This window comes from Ovis aries, chromosome 21, assembly GCF_016772045.2.
Source record: "Ovis aries strain OAR_USU_Benz2616 breed Rambouillet chromosome 21, ARS-UI_Ramb_v3.0, whole genome shotgun sequence".
Taxonomy (NCBI): domain Eukaryota; kingdom Metazoa; phylum Chordata; class Mammalia; order Artiodactyla; family Bovidae; genus Ovis; species Ovis aries.
In genome coordinates, this window is record NC_056074.1 from 41877482 (window position 1) to 41896902 (window position 19421).

Sequence of the window (19421 nt, forward strand, 5' to 3'; positions counted from 1 at the left end):
TGGTGAATGTGAAATGTGAAATGAGAGAAAAGACGCCAGACACAGTATGCGCTCATAGCAAGTGACAGCGTGATTATCCCAAGGTGTCCCAGCCAGCAGGCCAGCTGTCCCATGGACTCTGCCCCAAGGTCAGGGCTCCAGTGCAGAAGATGCACTTGCCACGGTGTTTGGAAACGCTCTTTATTCAGTCCTGGAGAGGAGCCGGCCTGGCCTGGCCAAAGCAGGGCCCGCTCGGGGCCAGGCCTTCAGCCCCGGGGCAGCTCCGGGCCAGCCAGGCGGGGCTGGTAGACGCCAGGGGCCAGCAGCTTCAGGGTGAACTCAGTGATGATGGCTGTGAGGCCCCAGACTCGGTGCGGCCCATGTAGGAATACGGGCAGCGTGTACTGGAAGTGGCCACCACGGCAGAAGTGGGTGTAACCTTGGTTCTGCTCCTGCAGCAGATGGGCCAGGGGCAGGGCGAACACTTCATCCACCTGTGGGCAGGGGGCAGCGAGAGGGCAGACGGAGCGCTGGCCACTGCAGCCTCCCCCATCGGGACAACCCGCCCTCCCCCTCCCCAGATGCCCCCACTCACCTCCTCGGGGTTGGGCCTGAGGCTCTGGGGATCCAGTGGGCCCACTCCAGCCAGCACCGGTACCACCGTGGCCTTTTCCTGTGGCGGGAGGGGAGCAGGCCGTCAGGGCAGGGCTGGGCTGGGCTTGGCGGAGCTTTGGGCCAGGGGAAACTGAGGGGAGGCCTCTGGGGCCTACAGCCTGCAGGCCGGGTCCACCCGGCCCTGCTCGTGGACTTGCTCCAGCCATGCTGACTGGCTCAGGCCCCCTCAACACACTAGACCCACTCGGGCCTCTGCACCGTTGCTCTCCCTTACTTTTACCACCCTCAAATCACCCCTGCCTAGCCTGCAACGCCCTCCCCAACCTCTGTCCACCAAGCTGAGTGGAGCTGGTTCACCTGGAGCCACCTCCATCCCAGAACTGAGCCTCAGGATCCCGTGAAAGGGGAATCAAATACCCCTGGCCCCTTCCCGACAGGTGTGGGAGGTTGGAACACAACGGCTGGGCAGGTTGTCTGGGACCCCACCGCCCTCGGTGACTGCCACAGTCCCCACGGCCACCCTCCTGGTCCCTGAGCGCCCTGCTCCTAGCCCGGGGCGAGCAGAGAGGCCGAGCGGGGTGAGGGCCTGAAGGGCTTACCCGGTCGTGCACGGGCCGCAGAACTCCCCACACCTGCTCCTCGGGCACAGCCAGGCCCAGCTCCTCCTGCGTCTCCCTCAGGGCCGTGTGCACCACGTCCCGATCAGTGGGGTCACACTTGCCACCTGGGAAACTGAACAGGCAGAGGGAGCCTGCTTCTTGGGCCACTGGGGCCATGAAGTGCTGGGGGTGGCCGCTGCGGCAGGGACTCGCCTAAAACAAAGTCTCTGCCCCTAGTTTGCAGAGAGGGCTGGATAAGCCCCATGGCCTCTGCAGGCTCGGTTTACCTCCCTGAACAACAGGAGTAAGGGGGAGAAGCCCCGGGGCTCAGACACGCTAACTGGGCTTATCGTGGGTCGCCCCAGAGGTGCTGACAGCGACCCTAGGGTGTCCCCAGTTTCCCCCGGGGGGAGGGGGGGTCACGGCCTGGGCGGGAAGCCAGATAGCCCCGCCCCACGCTCCCCCTTGGCTCCCGGAGGGAAATCATCCTGCAGTTGCAGGGAAAGGGCGAAGTTCTGCCTTTTTAGTGTGTGTGCTTGGTCGCTCAGTCGTATCCAGCTCTTTGTGACCCCGTGGACTGTAGCCCGTCAGGCTCCTCTGTGCATGGGGATTCTCCAGGCAAGAAGACGAGTGGGTTGCCATGCCCTCCTCCAGGGGACTCTTCCCCACCCTGGAATCGAACCCCAGGTCTCCTGCATTGCAGGCGGATTCTTTACCGTCTGAGCCACCAGGGTAGCCCAAGAATACTGGAGTGGGTAGCCTATCCCTTCTCCAGGGGATCTTCCTGACCCAGGAATCGAACCGAGGTCTCCTGCATTGCAGGCGGAGTCTTTATCAGCTGAGCTACCTTACGTCCCGCGCCCGCGCTTCGAGAGTCAGCGCGGCGGCGCCGGGGCAGAAGTACCCGCGGCGCCAGGCTCCTCCCTCCGCAGCCGGCTGGCCCAAGGGCTCTACTTAGACCCATTCTGCAGAGGCGGAAACCAAGGCTCGGGGAGGCTAAGTGCTTTGCCCACGACCCGGCGGTCTCCGGAGTTTAGCAGCGCCCTCCTAGAAGCGAGAGGAGGTCCCGGCAGGTCTACCTGACGTCACCCTTGTGCTTCCCGGCCAGGCGGCTGGACCGCAGCGTGTAGAGTAGCGCCGGGACCCCGCGCACCGAGCACAGCGGCACGAGGACCGCGGCCGCCGCAGGCCGCGCGCGCAGCCGAGCCGTGGCTCCCGCCAGCAACCGCCGGCAGCGCTGTTCGCCCTCCGCCGACAGGCAGTCGGGCAGCATGTCCGGTCCAGCGCGACGGGGACACCAAGGGCACCGGGCGGCGAGAGGGAAGAGGCTCGAGCCAGCACACTCGGGGAGGTCTCTCCGGAACTTGGAGGGGCGGGCCGTGGGAGGAGTTTGACCGCCTTGGAGGGGCGCGGAGGCGGCACAGGCCACGCCTACGAGGGCGGGGCCCGACCAAGGGGCGGACCCAGGCAGGGGAGGGGCCGCTCTGAGAATTGTGGGGCGGGGCGGGAAGGGGCGGGGCTCGATAGCCTGGGCTTCCGGCAGGGGCAGGCCTGGGCTTGCGGTAGGGGAGGGTCTGGGGCGGGTCTGGGGCGGGGCGGGAAGGGGCGGGTCTGGGGCGGGGCGGGAAGGGGCGGGTCTGGGGCGGGTCTGGGGCGGGTCTGGGGCGGGGCGGGAAGGGGCGGGTCTGGGGCGGGGCGGGAAGGGGCGGGTCTGGGGCGGGGCGGGAAGGGGCGGGTCTGGCCCGACGGGTATGAAGAGTGTCTCCTGCCTAGTGCAACTGGACTGGTGTCTGGCCAGCGACCGGGGTCGGCCGTACTGACCGCGGGGTTTGGAATTCGGGGTGTCTGATTGTTGAGGCCCCGCATTTCTCTGCGCCCTCAAGTGCTGCAGGATGTTTGGAGTCGGCGTTTAACGAGTAGAGATGCCTGGGGCCGCGGGAAGGAGTGCCCAGCCCTGCCCGCCGTCCGGGCCCTATCTCCTGGCTCTGCTGGGTGGCATGAGCTGCGCCCTCTCGCTCCAGGGAACCCACTCCAGCCCCAGACCTTTCCCCTGCTTTTCCCACCTCCAGGAGCTGGCCTCCTCCTCTCCCATCTCCTCTGCAACTTCTACTCTTACAGGTGCTGGTCACTTTCTCTAGAAGCTCTCCTGCCTGGAATTTTGATTGAATTCTCAAACTCCTAGCATCACCCCCACCATGACCCCTGTGGTCACTGCCTGTGGCGTGCTGCACCCCTCTGCCAGACTGTGGCCCCCCCACCAAGGACCAGACACCCTGGTTTTGCACACAGCACCTAAACGTGAAATGAATGGCAGGTGTCCCATGCTTTGCTTCGACTTTGAGCAGTGCCTCCCTGAGCTGCAGTTTTGGTCCTCATCTGGGTGGGCGAGGCAGAGGGCAGGAATACAACCTCCCTCACAGCCCTGCCACTCAGCTTGTGTTGCCAGCTTTACCATGACTCTGCTCCCTGGGACGCCAGCAGCACGGAGCAGAGCTTTGTGATGTCTGCAGCCCAGACTCTGGGGTGTGGGCTTTCCTGAGGCCCTCCACTCTGAACTCCGAGGACAGAAGTGCTCTGACCGCCCATTCCAAATGGTTTAATGTTGGAGGGAAGAAAGAGGTAAAGCAGGGTTTGGAGGAGTCACCCCCAAGGCAGAGGGGCAGCTTGGAGATAGGGGGTCCAGTTCCAAGCCTGGCACCACTGCAGCCTGGTAACTCTGGGCAGGTCGCTTTCTTCTCTGGGCTTCCACCTGCCCTGCTCTCCTGGTCAAGTGGGTGGGTGGGGGGGTCTCTCTGCAGAGGTAAGGCCAAAGAGAGTGGGCTCCAGGGTGAGAGGACTCTGTCCGCAGGGCCCCCACCATCACTGTGGGTCCTGGCCAGGCCCCAGGCACATTGCAGTGGGGGAGAGGAGCCCCAGCCCCGCTGGAAGGGGCAGGCCCCCCTGGTCCCTGTCAGCCTGGATATTGGGGAGGGGGTATGGTGTTGGTCGGGCCCTTGGTCGGATGGGGCTTGAGGCTCCAGTGTACAGGCCCTGGTAGGCGAGAGGCGGGTAGGTGGCTGGGGCCAGCAGTGCCTCAGGAGGCGCCAGCAGCTGATGGTGGAGCCTGGCGGGAATTCTGGAGGTGAAGGCTTTGTTGGGGTCTGAGGGGGGAGGGCATGGTCTCAGTGGACCCCAGGCCTCCCCTCACACCTTCAGCACGCTGCTCTGAGACCCGGCTGCTCTCCTTTCTCAAGTTGCCCAGCACTTAGCCTTTGTGCTTGCTCTTGCCTCTGCCTGGAATTTCTTCCCCTCCTCCTCCCTCCTTCTCAGTCCTCCAAGGCCCAGCCCAGGAACTGCCTCCTCCAGGAAGTCTACCTGACCTCTACCCTCACCCCCCACCACCCCTGCTCTCCGCACTTTGTCCCTGCCCAACTGTTCTCCCTGCCCTGGGTCCAAAATTGTCTCAGACATTTCTGCTCCCCCTCTCTGTCCACACAGATGCCTGGTGAGCTTGCTGAGCAGTCTACAGCTCCTTCCTGGGGGGCCTGTGGCCTTGTCCCCTCCCCTCCTGCCTGCTCAGTGGGCTCCAGTCCCACGGTGTCTGTGGGCCTGGGGGCTGACCTTTCTCCCGCTCAGTAGAGCCTTTCAGCAGGTGGGGGCCGAGGCTGCTGCGACTCCGGGTCGGGACGCTGAGCAGGGGCCGTGGAGATATAGGCCTGGAGGTGGGGCAAGCAGGAATGGGGGCAGGGGTCATGGTGGGGAGCCCAGGCCAAGGGTCATGGTCTGAGTCAGGCAGTGGGACCCCAAGACAAGCCAGTGGCTGTGACCCTGAGAGAAGGGTCAGGAGCTGAGACCTTAAGAGATGCCTAGGGATAGAAATGGGGTGAGGGGATGGGGCCAGAAGGTACCAGGAGTCTGGGTCACTCTCCCGAAAGCCCTTGGCAAAAGGGTTGCTGGCAATTTTCAGCTGGGTGATCTGCAGAGGAGAGAGTGTAGTTAGAGGTCAGCCTTGAGCTGGGGAGAGGCTGTGGGGCCCGGGGCTAGTCACCCTCTCCTCCCTGGATCCCCACAATCTGGAGGCCCTGGGCCTCTCAGTCCAGGAACCACAGAGCCAGTGGGCGTGAAGGCAGAGGAATGACTGTGGGCTGATGCCCATGGAGCCCTGGAAGGACAGACGAGCAGGGCTCTGTGTGCCTGTCGGGCCTAAGAACCTGGTACTTCAGTTTCTCCCACGTGATGGGCTAGCGGAGTCAGGTCAGGAACGGTGGCCTGACGTACCCGGTGGTTCTGATACGCTGTCACAGCCGTGAACTGGGTCTCTGCGAAAATGAAGGACTTGAAGTTCTCCTGGGCGTAGCGCTCGCTGTCTTTGCGTGGATCCACGAAGATCACGTGGAAGCGCGGCTGGTAGCGGTGCATGGAGTTGAGGATGATCTATGGGGCAGGTGGGGAGGATGGCAGCCAGCCCTCGTTGAGGCTGACGCCCTTCCTCCAGGGCCCCCCACCCCTGACCCTGTCTCATAACTGGTGGTGCCCCATGTGAGGTTGCAAGTCTGCGGTTCTGAGTCAAAGGCCCCTTTGTGTCTGAGCATCTGGGTGGCTTGGCCTCTTTCACTCCCACAGGAGTGAAAGGATGGTCTGGGATCTGACCACCCCTCCTACCCCGTGGCCTCCAAGCAGCCCAGCCACGACCATCTTTCTCCTGGATTTCTGCAGCTGCCTCCCAGCTGCGCTCCCTGTCTCCACTTGGTGCCTCTGCCCGTTTTCCACACGGCCGCCCTAATGAGCTGCAGCTCAGAACCACCACCCCCCATCCATGGCTCCCGCCCCACACAGAGTAAAGATCCGAATCCTCTCCGCAGCCAACTGGTCCTGCAGATCAGCGCAGGCCGCCCGTAGTATCTCTTCCCCTCCCGCTGCCCCTCCTCGCTCCACTCCAGCTCCACTCCAGCCACATGGGGGCCACCTCACAGGTCCCCTTGGCTCCCTAGTATCCTCCTGCCTCAGGGCCTGTGCACTCGCTGGGCCCTCTGCCTGCCACAGCTCCCTCTTCTATATATACAGGCTTCCTCCTCCACTCCATCAGACTTCTAATAGCCTCAGTTCCTGCCTCTGTCTCAGACCCCTTCCCTGTCTCCTTTTTCTCCTGACGTCAGCCTGATCTTTGCCTTGGATAAAGTGCTATGTTCTTGCATCTGTGGTGGGTCTGGGCAGTTCCCTCTGCTGTCCGACCCCCTGGCCAGGGGGAATTGGGCATCAAAGCCGAAGCCGGTTCTAGCCCCGGCTTCATCACACCCAGGCCCCAGTGTCCCCTGTCCTGGCCCAGCCCCTCCCCACGGTGGCCCGGGCCTCACGTGGCCGTTTTCATCCAGCAGGTTGTTGGTCAGCTTGAGCTTGTCGAAGGACACGATCTGACGCATCCACTGCGCGCCCTTGGCTGGCGAGTCGGGGTGGAAGTGCACACGGCCAGGCGTGGCCGGGTCCGCCTTGCCTGCCACCAGCCAGGCAGAGCTGTGGAAGGCATACCTGGGGACGGAGCGAGGTGGCGAGGGCGCCCTGACTGCACCCCAGGGCGCCTACCTCATCTGCTGCCCCCACCTGGAGCCGAGAATGACGGGGGTCACCATCTCCCCTACTGCCCACGTGCTGGCCCATCCGCACATGAGGAACCAGAGGCTCCAGAAGGCTGTCCGGCCTGGGGTCCCCACGGTCGCACCAGCCACCCTGGGCTAGCCCCGTCCGTCCCCGCCTGGCAGGGATAGACCCCCTGACACTGCTCCGACTGGCCTCTATTCACCCAGGGAGCGGGTGGGCTTCTGCTTCCCCATCTCAGTGCCTGAGGTCTGAGCTGCGAGCCCTAGCCAGCCCCGGACCTGTATCTCTTGTCGTCCAAAGGCACGAAATCCATGAGCAGGGCGTAGTCAGCCAGCGAGTCCATGCCCAGTATCTTCACCTGGAAGGTGGGGAACATCCTCCTGCGAGAGGGGGTGCTCAGCGGCCCCAGCATGGTTCCAGCCTCTCCACCCCTCCCGCCACCCCCTCACCCCCTGTGCTCATACCTGCCCGCCTTGGTGACGATCATCTCTGTGCCCAGCTGGTTGAACTCTTCCCACAGAGCCTTCATCTCCAGCTGAACTGTCACACTGGACACATGTGGGTTCTTGGGGCCCTGCACTGTGGGCTCAGCCACCGCTGGGGCCCCTGTGGAACCAGTGGAAGGGCCTGATGGTAACATGGAGTCTGGCTGGGGCTCCCAGCTGGAGCTGGTCATGGGCAGTGTGTAGGTCTCTGAGGGGGCAAATACCCCAAGGCTAGCAGAGAGGAAGGCTGGGGAGAGAGGACACAATATGGGCCTTTGGCCTCTGTTCTCCTCACCCACCCCCACTCCACCCAGCCAGCATTCATCTTTCAGGAAGCCCTTCTTCTTCCAGGGCTTGATGCCTCTTCTTCCAGGAAGCCCTCCCTGATTGCCAGGTCTGTGTTCCCATAGGATCCCTAACTCAGCATCACTTCATGAGGTAAATGTTCACTTAAAGCTCCTGGAGGCCAGAGACAGGACCTGTCTGGCTTCCCAGGGAATCTTTGAGCCATCAGGAGGCCATGTGACCTTGAGCAAATTATTTCACCTCCTGGAACCTCGGTTTCCACATCTGTCCCAAGGAATTCTTAAATCTGTCTTATTGGGCTGACGTGAGGATTCGTGAAGACACACACAGGGCCTGACACACAGTAGGCCCTTCAGAAAGGACCTTGTTATGGATGATGGTACAGGTGAGGTTGTGGGGGGGTGGGGTGGGGTGGGGATGGGGTCTTTCTCAGTTCTGTGCAGACCTGGCTTCCTCGTGCTGCTTAAGGAATACTGAGCTGAAGGAGACCCCCAAATTACTGTGAATGACTCTTACCCATCTCTGACCCTGAAGCTGTGTTAATCACTCAGTCGTGTCCGACTCTTTGTGACCGCATGGACTGTTGCCCACCAGGCTCCTCTGTCCATGGGATTCTCCAAGCCAGTTCTAACATCTTTCCCCTCTGGCCTCCTCACTTTTTTCTAAAGAGCCCCTCTTTGGGGCTTCCCTGGTGGCCTAGTAGTTAAGAATCTAACTGCCAATGCAGGGGATACGGGTTTGATCCCTGGTCTGGGAAAATCTCACATGCTGCAGAGCCACTAAGCCTGTGTGTCGTAACTCCTGAAGCCCACGGACCCTAGAGGCTGTGTTCCGCCTCAAGAGAAGCCACCCCAATGAGAAGCCCAAGCACCGCCACAAAGAATGACCCCTGCATGCAGCCATGGAGACCCAGAGCAGCCAAAACTAAATCTTAAAAAGATAAAAGAGCCCATTTTTGGTCTGCAATCCTGGCACACGGCTTGGGCAAAAGTTTGCCTCGGCTCCATCCTTCTTATTTAAAAAAAATTATTTTAACTACAATGAGATTCTTTTTACCCACGAGGATGGCTATTACCAAAAACCAAAGCAAGTAACAAAACCAATAACCAAAAGTGTTACACGTGTCGGTGAAGATGTAGAGAAACTGGGACCTTTGTGCATTGCTGGTGGAATGTTAGACGGTGTAGCCCCTGTGGAAAACCACTGACGGTTCCTCAAAATATGAAAGACAGAATTACTATGAAAAGTGGAATTGTTAGTCAGTCATGTCTGACTCTTTGGGTCTCCTGCATTGGCGGGCGGATTTTTTACCACTGTGCCACTTGGGAAGCCCATGTCCGACTCTCTGTGACCCTGTGGACTACAGCCTGTCAGCTTCCTCTATCCATGGAATTCTCCAGGCAAGAATACTGGAATGCCCATAAGAATCAAGAGCAAGTATCTGAACAGATATGGGTTCACTGGTATTCAGAGCAGCATTGTTCACAACAGCTAAAATGTGGATGCAACCCTAGTGTCTGTCCACTGCTGGATGAATGGATAAGAAGAACATGTGTATCCAGACGATGAGATATTATTCAGTCTTTAAAAGGAAGGGTGTTATGAGGCAGACCATGGCATGGATGAACCTTGAGGATGTTACGCTAAGTAAAACAAGCCAGTCACAAAAGGACAAAGACTATATGATTCCACTCATAAGAGGTGCCTAGTAGTGAAATTCATAAACGGAAAGTGGATGACGGTTGCCAGGGGCAGGGAGAGGGAATGAATTAATGTTCAATGGGGACAGTGTTTCAGGTTTGCAAGATGCAGAAAGTTCCGGAGATGGATGGTAGTGATGGTTGCACACCAATATGAATGTGCTTAAGGCCACTGAACACTTTAAAATACTTAAAATGATAGTTTTTATATTATGAAAAAGTGAAAAAGAAACTGTTAGTCGCTAGTCATGTCTGACTCTTTGAGACTCCATGGACTGTTGTCTGCCAGGTTCCTCTGTCCATGAAATTCTCCAGGCAAGAATACTGGATTGGGTTGCCATGCCCTTCTCCAGGGGATCTTCCCGACTCAAGGATCAAACCCGGGTGTCCTGCATTACAGGCGGATTCTTTACTGTCTGAGCCATCAGGGAAGACCCATGTTGTGTATATTTTAACACAACATTTTAAAACTAGAAAAGGCATCCTGAAAAGCAGACTGTTCATTTCTAGCAGCCCCACATGGGTTGGGAACCTGGTAAAACTCTGTGATCCCCCGGGTAGAGGTAGAATTATGGTGCTGGATGGATGGATGGACAGGTCCATGGGTGGAGGGAGTTTCCTGGGATGATACAGCATGTGATGAGTTGACAGGCAGGCAGCACCTGGCCAGAGCCAGTGCAGAGTAGGTACCAGGTGAGAGTGTGGGGTCCAGGGTCCGTGGTCCCATCCTCAGCAGCCCTGAAGTGGCACCTCACTAAAGTCCCTGGAAGCTCTGCAGTCCGGGGATGGGTGGGTCTTACAGAAAGGGGACGGGACATATCAGGTCTAAATCCCCCAGAGATGAAGGGTGGATGAACCGATGTCCCCCATCACCTGGACCAGGCCATCAGCTGGGCAGTTGCCTGTCACTTAGCTGTCCTGCTGGGGCAGGAATATCATCCAGATAACCGACGCCAGCCCCAGAGTCTTTGGTGATGTGTCCCAAGGGAGAGAGGCTCGTGGTTTTGCTGGGCCTGGGGGCTTCACAGGCTGGTTACTGGCTCCCCAGTCTTTTCTGAGCCTAGACCCTGCCCCTCCTGGTTCACATGCTGTCCTGTGCCGCCCTCAGTAACTCTGGGGAGGGGCCTGTCCTCTGCCCACTTTCTCTGAAATCCAACACCTCTTGAGTGCCAATTTCCACTGACATGGAGTCGGATTTGGAGGGGAAGTTGCAGCTCCTTGTCCACCTTGATATGCAAGGGGTGAGGCCCAGAGAAAGGAGGGGCCAGGCCCAAGGTCCCCCAGGCCTGATAAGGCTTTCACCCCCAGAAATGGCTCTATCCTGCTGCCTATCAGCACCCCCACATTTGCACTTGAATGGCTGTGTGGGCCCCGCCCTGGTGGGGCCTGAGGCCTCAGCCTGGGGTGCCCCTGCCCCATCCTCTTGCCCAGGCCCTGGGTACAGTCCTGTTTCCCTGGTCCCTAAGCCTAGACCCTGCCCCACCCCACCCACCCCGGAGCTTGAACTCACTTGTGGGACTGCCTTGGCCGCCTGCCCCTTACCTGCCATGGAACAGCCTGGACTTCCGATTCCTGGAGACAGTGGTTCAGCTGGGGTCCCTGCCTGCTGCCCCAGTGGTCAGCCTCTCCCGGTCTCCCAGTCCATCGGCAGCACGGCTCAGTGCTCAGGCCCTCCCTCGGTCCCCAGCCTCCTGGCAGGACTGTCCTTCCCTCCTGGATCGTCTACGTCTTGGTTCTGTCCCCAAGCCAGGCAACTGGTCTCTGCAGGTGGGACCTCAGCGCTGGGGTGTGCAGAGCCCCTTCTGCAAGCCACCCTCAGACTGGACTGTGCGAGGCCCTGGGCTGGGCTCGTCTGGTTCCAGGAGCGATGCTGTGCGGGAGGAGGGCAGGTGGGGAAGCTCTGACGTGGTGAGGCCGCCTCTCCCCCTCCCGGTCTCTGCTCCTGGCTTCCTCCCCTCCCTAGCTAGGCGCCCCCCAGCCATTCCTGATCAATGGGCCCAGATGCACGCAGGGCGGGGGCCCACCTCCAGGACAGGCTGGGAGATCCGCAGGGGTTTGGGCCCGGCTGAATGGAGGGTCCAGGGCTGACAGGGCCTCGGGGAGGTCGAGGGGCTGCAGTAGAAGCATGGAAGGCTGAATGGCAGAGGCGCTGCCTCTTCCCAGGACCCAGACCCCTGACCGGGGCTGCTGTCGTGGAATCACCAGGGACCTTGGGCCGGAAAGGCAAGGGGGCAGCAGCCTCGTGTATGAGCAGAAGCAGAGCCCTTGGACTGGGAGGTGGGAGGCCAGGTACTCCTGACCGCTCAGCCCATGAGCTGTGACACTGGCAGGACCTGACGGCCCTGTGCCTCGGTTTCCCCAACTGAACTAAGTGCGTAATCGCTTCTGCCTGGGATGGGCTGGCCCCACCTGGGGGATGCAGTAAGCTGTCCCCATCTTGGCTGATGGTGCCTACACAGGCCCCACAGGGTCAGGGAAGGCTGGCCCAAGTCAGAGGCTGCGGGGGCAAGTCCTGACCGGGCACTTTCCCCAGCAGCCCCTGCCTATTTGGAATGGGGCATTCAGGGAACACACAGGTGGCCAGTCAGAAAGGGAAGGGGGGGTCTCCCCACGCTGCTTGCTGCCATGTGGCTCTGCACAGGTCATCGGACTAACCCTGGGTTGGCCCACTCTAGGGCCATGGGCCGGGGCACCAGGCGAGAGCACACTGGGCTGGGCTTGGCGTGCCCGATCGGGGTTCCCAAAGTCAACTGGACCCCACAGCTCCTCCACAGTCTAGCTCTGGGGATACAGCGTGACACCCCGGCCCCTCTCGGACCCACTCAATGAGGGCAAACTCTCCTCCCTCAGCTCAGGGGGACTGCTGCCTCACCCCCCACCACACGCCCCAGGTCCCTGGGGCCAGGCTGGGAGAAATCCCGTCAGGAGAGTGAGGGCCGACCCTGGCACAGACCCAGCCCTGGGGTCTGCTGCTGGGCAGGATGGGGCGAGTCCTCTGCCTTTTTGAGGAGTGTCCCAGAGTCTCCCAGGGATGAGGGGCCGCCTAGTGAGGCGAAGCCATGCCACCCTGTCCCAGGAGCCACGGTGGGGCTAGGGGGAGATAGGAGAGGTGATGAGGTTGGCGCCCCCTCAGCCTGGACTCCCAGGGACCTAGGGGTCTACTGGCTTCTGGTGTGTGTTTGTGTGTGTGTGTATGCGCTTGCACTTGCCTTTGGTCTGTGAGATGGGAAGCCTGCCACATGCATGTGAGCTCACTGGCATGCCAACCCATGGGCACACACAGACTCAAGACTCAATGACCTGCCACCGCCCGTGTGCACAGAAGCGCATTGCTGTCTCTCACATGCGCGCCACACACACACACACACAGGCACGCCTCCCTTCTTCAACAGCCTCTTCCCCAGCCAGTCTGCTCTTCCCGCCCGAGGCACCTCCTGGCCCCCTGCCCCCTCATCCATCTTGCTTGCCAGCCTGTCCTGGGTGCACCCATATCCTTCACACCTTCTCATCTTGCTGCTCAATAGCAGGAGGCAGCGCGGCAGCCATGGCCGCGGGGAGATGGATGGGCTGGGTGCGGGTGTAGAGGGCCCAGGGAGGGAGAGCTGGGGAGGACGGAGCTCTGGGCTCCTCAGGCACGGGGAGCGGGGGAGGCCTGGACGGTGTGAGGCTGTGCTCAAGGTTCATCCCACCCCAGCCAGTGTGGCCCTGCGGTGGACACTGCAGAGAGTGCCTGGTTAGGATGGAGGGGACCTGAGGGGCAGGACTGGGCCCACTCCCTCCTGGATGCTGACCATCTCAGCCTCCCTGGTGGGACTTCCACCACCCTACCTGCCCTTCCTGTACCTCCTCCCTGCACCCCTGCACCTGGACAGGTGGTCCCAGGTGGGGAGAGCCTTGTCAAGCTGCACCTCTACCCCAGCCTTGACGCCCCCTGAGTCCCATGAGCACTGGGCTCATTACACACTTGGAAACGCACATCTGGGCTGTGCCATCCACCACATACGTATCCTTCTGGAAGAAGGGCCAATGTGCTGAGGCTCTCAGAAACATGTGTGCTCACACACAGAGCGCCTGGGCAGACACACGCCTGGACACCTGCACACGTGGGCACATACACAGCCGCACACTTCTGCTTCCCAGATCGACTCTGTGGCCCTGTGAACAGAGAGGGCTTGAAGCCCTCCTCTGGACCATGGCCTCCTCTGAAAGCCCCTCTGCTGGCCCCAGGGCAATCTTTCTCCAAGTCCCCCTCCACACACACACACGCACTATGGGATCTTCCCTCTGGGCTGTGATAAAATAGTGTGGGCACAGAGACAGTCAGCCCTGGCCCCAGAACACACGGCAGGTCTAAGACCACCCTGAGGCAGACCTGCCCCGGATCCCAAGGTCACAGAGAGGGGTCCTCTCCCACAGGAGAGAGGACAGGAGCCGTGCGCCCCTGGACACCTTCCATTTTATAGAATGGGAAACTGAGGCATGGAGGTGCAGGTTTGGCAAGAAATGCGGCACACAGTGGGGGGCAAAGGGGGGCCCTGGGCTGCAGATTGTGTCTCAAGACCCACTGTTCAGAAGGGAGGTCTGAGGCCGGACAGGCCTGGCCTGGGTTGGGGACCCAGGCTGGGGTGGGGGGCCAGGTGGGCAGGGCAGGCCCGGAGAACGTGAGCTTCTCAGTTTGGATGAAGACAATGCCCCTCTCACGGTTGGCACCGTGTTGATGAAATGGGGTATGCAGTGGGCTCCCCCTCACAGAGCACGTCCTCACCACTGAACATCTGGAAGACAAGTCACAGTGGCCAGAAGGCTTGGTCCTGGGAGAGAACCCAGGGGCCAAGGCTGCTGGGGCCAACTTCTGCCCTGGCCCCAGAGGGGGAAACCCAGCAGGGACAGCCAAGAGATGCCCTTCACTGATGGCCCTGCCCACCCGCCCCTCACCTCCTCAGTCAATGCAACAGGGTGTCTGCTGAGACGCCAGCTGGCTGTGTGTCTAGAGATGGAGACCCCGGTCACCTCAGAAAGATGCTTGCCCTTGTGTGCCCTAGTGGCCACAGGCACAGACGGCGAAGTCTGGCTTCAAGGCCTTGCTAGCTGTGTGACCTTGAGCAAGTCATTCAACATCTCTGGGTCTCAGCCTTCCCAACCCTCAGTAAAACTGGGATTATACGATCTCCTCCTATCATCCTGAGGTTTAAATTAACAGCTAACAGTGCTTAAAGCAGGGCTTGGGGGGAATTCCCTGGCAGTCCAGTGACTAAGACCCAGTGCTTTCACTATGGTGGGCTCAGGTTCGATTCCTGGGGAGTTGAGATCCTATAAGCTGAACAATCCAGACCATAAAACAATTCAACAACAACAAAAAACCCAGCAAAAACAACAACAACAACAAAAAACAGTGTCTGACACGTAGTAACTACAATATAAAAGTGTATTAAATAAAATTTTAAATTGTGGCAGAAATCACTATTATTTAGCATCTGCAGGGAAGATGGGTCTTTAGCCCAAAACACTGAGAGGACGGTGTTTCCTCCACCATAATGTTGCAAGTAACGTAACACCTCAAAATAAAACCTGAAGCTGTAATAAGAGCAGAGAAGTCCAGCCAAGTTCTGACTTTTTCTTGTCATTGTTATTTGGTCCTTTAAAAAGGATCATATTTTTGACATGTCAGCCCCTTTGTAATATTTCTCTTTGCACCCCCATTTTGCTGTGCCCTCGGCTGGGGACTCGGCCTGCTGTGGGAGCCAGATCTCAGCTGCTCCAGGAGGGATGAGCAGGGCTGACAAAGGAAGGAGGTGGAGGCCCCTGAGATAGAAACCCACAGAGGAGGCTGCTCCGGCTGTTCCCTGGGCTCAGGCGCACGGGGCGGGTGGGCCAGTGCCCGCAGATGGTGCTCGTGGAAGCTCCTCCCCTCTCTGAAGGCCAGCTGAGGGGCTTTGCTGCTGCTGCTCAGCTGCCCAGTCGTGTCCGAAGCTTTGCCACCCCTTGGACTGCAGTACACCGGGTTCCCTGTCCTTCACTCTCTCCCAAAGTTTTCTCAAGCTCATGTCCACCGAGTTGGTGATGCCGTCCAACCTCCTCATCCTCTGTTGCCCTCTTCTCCTCCCGCCTTCAATCTTTCCCAGCATCAGGGTCTTTTCCATTCAATCGGCTCTTCACATCAGGTGCCCAAAGTATTGGAGTTTCAGCTTCAGCATCAGCCCTTCCAGTGAATATTCAGTGTTGATTTCCTTTAGGATTGACTGGTTTGATCTCCTTGTAGTCCAAGGGACTCTCAAGAGTCTTCTCCAGCACCACAATTCAAATCATCAATTCTTTGGCGTTCAGCCTTATATAAGGTCCAGCTCTCCCTGGGGAACTCTGGGGCTGCAGGACCTGAGGGCCCCTGGAGGGCAGGGGTGTTGCTCAACAGCGACCCCATGTGGCGGACCCTACAGAGCTGCGGCTGGTGGGCTGCCCCTTCTTGCCAACCTCCTCCTCGCTAGGTGTAGAAGCAGGAAGGCCCAGTTCCTATAACAGCGAGGAAGGGGAGATGGAGAGAGGGAGACGCTGGACTTCCTGCTAATGCGCATAGGGATGCTCACAGAATCCATGGGAGGGTTTAATGGAAGAGACGGTTCGGTAATTGCCCCTCCCACCGGACGAACTGGGCGGTGCCTGCTCCACGCCCTCTCGCTCCCACGGTGAGGGAGGGGTGTCCAGGCTGTCAAGGCGCCCCCTCCTGCCCTCCACAGCACTGGGCCCGCGCCAGTGCCAAGGTTGCCTGAGCAGCTCCACCCTCCAGGTGAGCCGCCCCCACACTGGCGATGTCCTGAGAAGCCCTGCCCCCCGCCCCCCGGCAGTGACCAGGGCCACCGCGGCAATGAGATGGCTGGCATCTACATGGCCGGGCACCAGCCGCGGGTCCCGGGGGAGCTGCAGAGACCCAGCTCCTCCGCACTGCCTGTCCCAGGGGCCTGCTGCCACCGCGACGTAGACCCGGACCTTAGTCGTGTCGGCACCAGCTCCTTCCTCACCTGGGTGTCCTGGTCCGCTGCGTTAGGGCCCGAACCGGCAGGCGTCCAATCTGAGCCCACCGTCGTCCTGCTGGTCTCAAGGCACAGGGAGGGCAGGATGAATACTATGTCCCCAGCGCCTGCTGGCTGCCCATGCTGGGGCCCTGAGTCTGGGTCTCCCCCCGGGCGGCTGGTCCCAGGCCTTCTTTACGACCAGCCCTGCCGGGAGCCACCACGGGAGATCCCACCCATGACAAGGTCATGTGGAAGAGAACTGTTAAGCAAGGCTTCAGAACTCAACGGGCTCCCTAGGCTTTCTCGAGCATCTACTCCCAAAACCAGAATCTGTCTGTTTTACTACTTCATGACTTTCACTAACTCCTCTGACATTAACAGGGGGCTAACCCTGATCACCTTTCTCTGGAGAAAATTAATTTAGGACTATAGCTAATAAGTCTCCTGGACATGAGAGGAATATTTCCAATTAAAACCCCTCTGTTAGCATTATAACTTGCTTGGCAGGTATATCCAGACTTTTGCAGCTACGCATATGATTATTTACATCCTCCCAACTGTGAGAAGCACGGAAAGCCTAAAATATAGAGCCTTTCAAAGAGTTAAAAGTTATTAGAGTAGTGCTAATGTAAGATTTCATTATTGGGGCCAATGCTTGTTGCTAAGTTCCCATATCTCTTATCCACTCTGCACCTGGGAGTGCATTAGTTAACATAGTTGGAATGTAAAAAAAACAAGTGTAGCCTTGAATTTAACCACATCAGACTTTTGAGCTAATTGGTTCTTTCTTGTAACTCACTGCACCTTTGCTTCGTGAGAATGTAACTCTGTTTAATACTTTTTGAGCCTGACATAGATTAGAAATATAAGAAAAAACATTTCAAGGGAAAATAAGTTTTCTGGTTAAGAAGCCTTTATCAAAAGAGGGTCATAAAATGTTCACAGGCCTCCAAGGACAAAACATAATGTACACAATATTGTTTATGGGAAAGGTTTGCAAAAAAATCCTGGTTTCGATAAAGACAAAACAGATATAATGTTTGGGCTGACTCTGTATGACTTTGCATCTTTCATTTCCCTCTATGTACAAGTAAAGGTATAAAAGACCCTTTTAAAAATAAAAACAATGGGCCTCACTTGAAAAAGCTTGGTCACCCCGTGTTTTTCTTTTTTCTCTTTTTTTTCTCTCTTACTTTCTTTTTCAGGCTGATCCCTTAAAACATAGAGGCTCCCTGAGTTCATTTATCTGCCCAGGTTTCTAAGACCTAAACGAAAAGACGTTCTGCGTCTTCACTCCCTCAGGAGACCGAGAAGGCACCTGTGGCCTCTATGAACAGGGCGAACTTCTTGTCTCGAAGTTTTATTGGCTTTCTATGTAAACCAAAAAATATCAGCCTCTTTCTCTCCTCTATTTTCTTATCTACAATATTCTTTCCTTATCTCTCTCTAAATCATCCGCCGACACCGTTTTTCCTTTAGGTTCCCCTGGATCCTGCGGGGGCTGGACCCCGGCACAGCCCTTGTCCTCCCAGGAGGTCTCAGCCTGGCTCCAGAGCCAGCCCAGCAGCCAGAGCTCCCTCCAGGCCAGCCCTCTCTGCAGCGCCCAGCTCACATGCTTCCTGCCGTCCCACCCTCCACCCAGACGGCGGGGCCTGTGGAGCCTGTCAGGGTGCTGGCACCTCCGTAGGGTAGCTGGCGGGGGTGGATGGGGTTGCAATCTGAGGCTGGGTCACCCGAAGGGGTGGGGGGCCCTGCTAGTGCCCTCCAGGGATCTGGAGCCTCGGCAAAGGGAGGGCAGAGACCTCCTTTAGGTGCTGAGTCCTGCCCCAAGGCCACAGGTGGGAGGACTTGTACCAAGGCCACTGACATGGAACCCAGAAACAAGGTCTGGTCTGGGCCCAACAGATCCCCTTTGTTGCCCAAAGCCCCCCTACCCCTGCCCATCATCACTGTAGGCTTCCTGACCCCAAATTAGGCTAGAATGCACACCTCAGCAGTCTCTCTCTACGCCCTAACCAATCACCTAACCTCTTAGCAGGAATTTTGTCTTGAGGCTATAAAACTGGCGACTAACAGGAGAAAACTTTCAACTCTCCCTGGTCTGTCAGGGGGTTGGCGGGCTGCATTTGCAGCGCCCTCGTCATCTCTGTCCCCCGCTCTTCATAAACTCAATCCCTTCTGCAGTGCTCTGTCCCTGCAAATTCCTCTCCAACCCGTGCTCTGGCTGCCTCAGCGTTAGGGTCCCGGGGCGGGACTCTGGAGACCTGCGGAGGCTGCAGGGTGAGACCTGGGCTCCGGGAAGCTCAGCGACTTGGCCGATCCCGCGGCCTGCAGTGGTGGAGTGAGTGTGTCTGCCCGCCTTAGGGTCCCTGCTCCCTGCTTCTCCCAGGGCAGGGGCCTCGGGGACCCACTTTATGAGTCAGAAGCCACAGCCTTTGTTCGAGGGGCCTGCCCAGGCCGCTGAGCCTCCTGGGAAGGAAGGGGGGCCTGATCAGCAGCCCCCAGCTATGAGGGGCAGTTTCTGGAGACCCAAATGCTTCCTGCCAGGAGGTGTGGGGCCTCCTGCTCTGGGAAGGACAGCATTAGGGGATCCTGAAAGTTCAATTCCCTTGGCTGAGGTCCAGCTTCTGTGTCTCAGAAGGTGTTTTTATACATGTATTTTATTATTATTTTTTTTTAGATTGAAGGATAGTTGAGAGGCCCTTAGACGGCAAAGAGATCCAACCAGTCAATCCTGAAGGCAATTAACCCTGACTATTCATTGGAAGGACTGATAATGAAGCTGAAGCTCCAATACTTTGGCCATCTGATGCAAAGAGTCGACTCATTGGAAAAGACTCAGATGCTGGGAAAGATTGAGGGCAGGAAGAGAAGGGGGTGACAGAAGATGAGATGGTTGGATGCCATCACCAACTCAATGGACATGAGATTAAGCGAGCTCTGGGAAATGGTGAAGGACCTGCAAGCCTGGCGTGCTGCAGTCCATGGGGTCGCAGAGTTGGACACGACTTAGTGACCGAACAACAACATAGTTGAGTCACAATGTTGAGTTTTACGTATATATTTTTCAAATAATTTCCATTACAGTTTATCATAAGATATTGCCTATAGTTCCCTGTGCTGTATAGTAGGACCTTGAGGTTTATTTTATATATA

The 19421-nt window shown here is 58.3% G+C and overlaps 2 protein-coding genes across 3 annotated transcripts; both read right to left on the reverse strand.

The window, feature by feature from the left end:
- Positions 1-47: 47 nt before the first annotated feature.
- On the reverse strand, positions 48-2559 carry NUDT8 (nudix hydrolase 8). Its single transcript, XM_027959275.2, has 4 exons — positions 2273-2559; positions 1194-1326; positions 575-652; positions 48-473 (listed from the first exon to the last, which is right to left on the reverse strand). The coding sequence occupies exons 1-4, from the start codon at positions 2464-2466 to the stop codon at positions 246-248; spliced, it is 633 nt and encodes a 210-aa protein (XP_027815076.1). The 5' UTR covers positions 2467-2559; the 3' UTR covers positions 48-245.
- A 1412-nt stretch (positions 2560-3971) lies between these two features.
- Positions 3972-11085, reverse strand: TBX10 (T-box transcription factor 10). Of its 2 annotated transcripts, XM_042237911.2 has the most exons (8): positions 10801-11085; positions 7232-7499; positions 7046-7147; positions 6527-6698; positions 5451-5606; positions 5081-5148; positions 4794-4888; positions 3972-4333 (listed from the first exon to the last, which is right to left on the reverse strand). In XM_042237911.2, exons 1-8 carry the CDS (start codon positions 10805-10807, stop codon positions 4053-4055), a joined length of 1149 nt encoding a protein of 382 aa, XP_042093845.1. In that variant the 5' UTR covers positions 10808-11085; the 3' UTR covers positions 3972-4052. The 2 variants fall into 2 exon arrangements, with proteins under 2 accessions (XP_042093845.1, XP_042093844.1); XM_042237910.2 differs by having other exon boundaries at positions 4794-5148.
- Positions 11086-19421: the final 8336 nt, after the last annotated feature.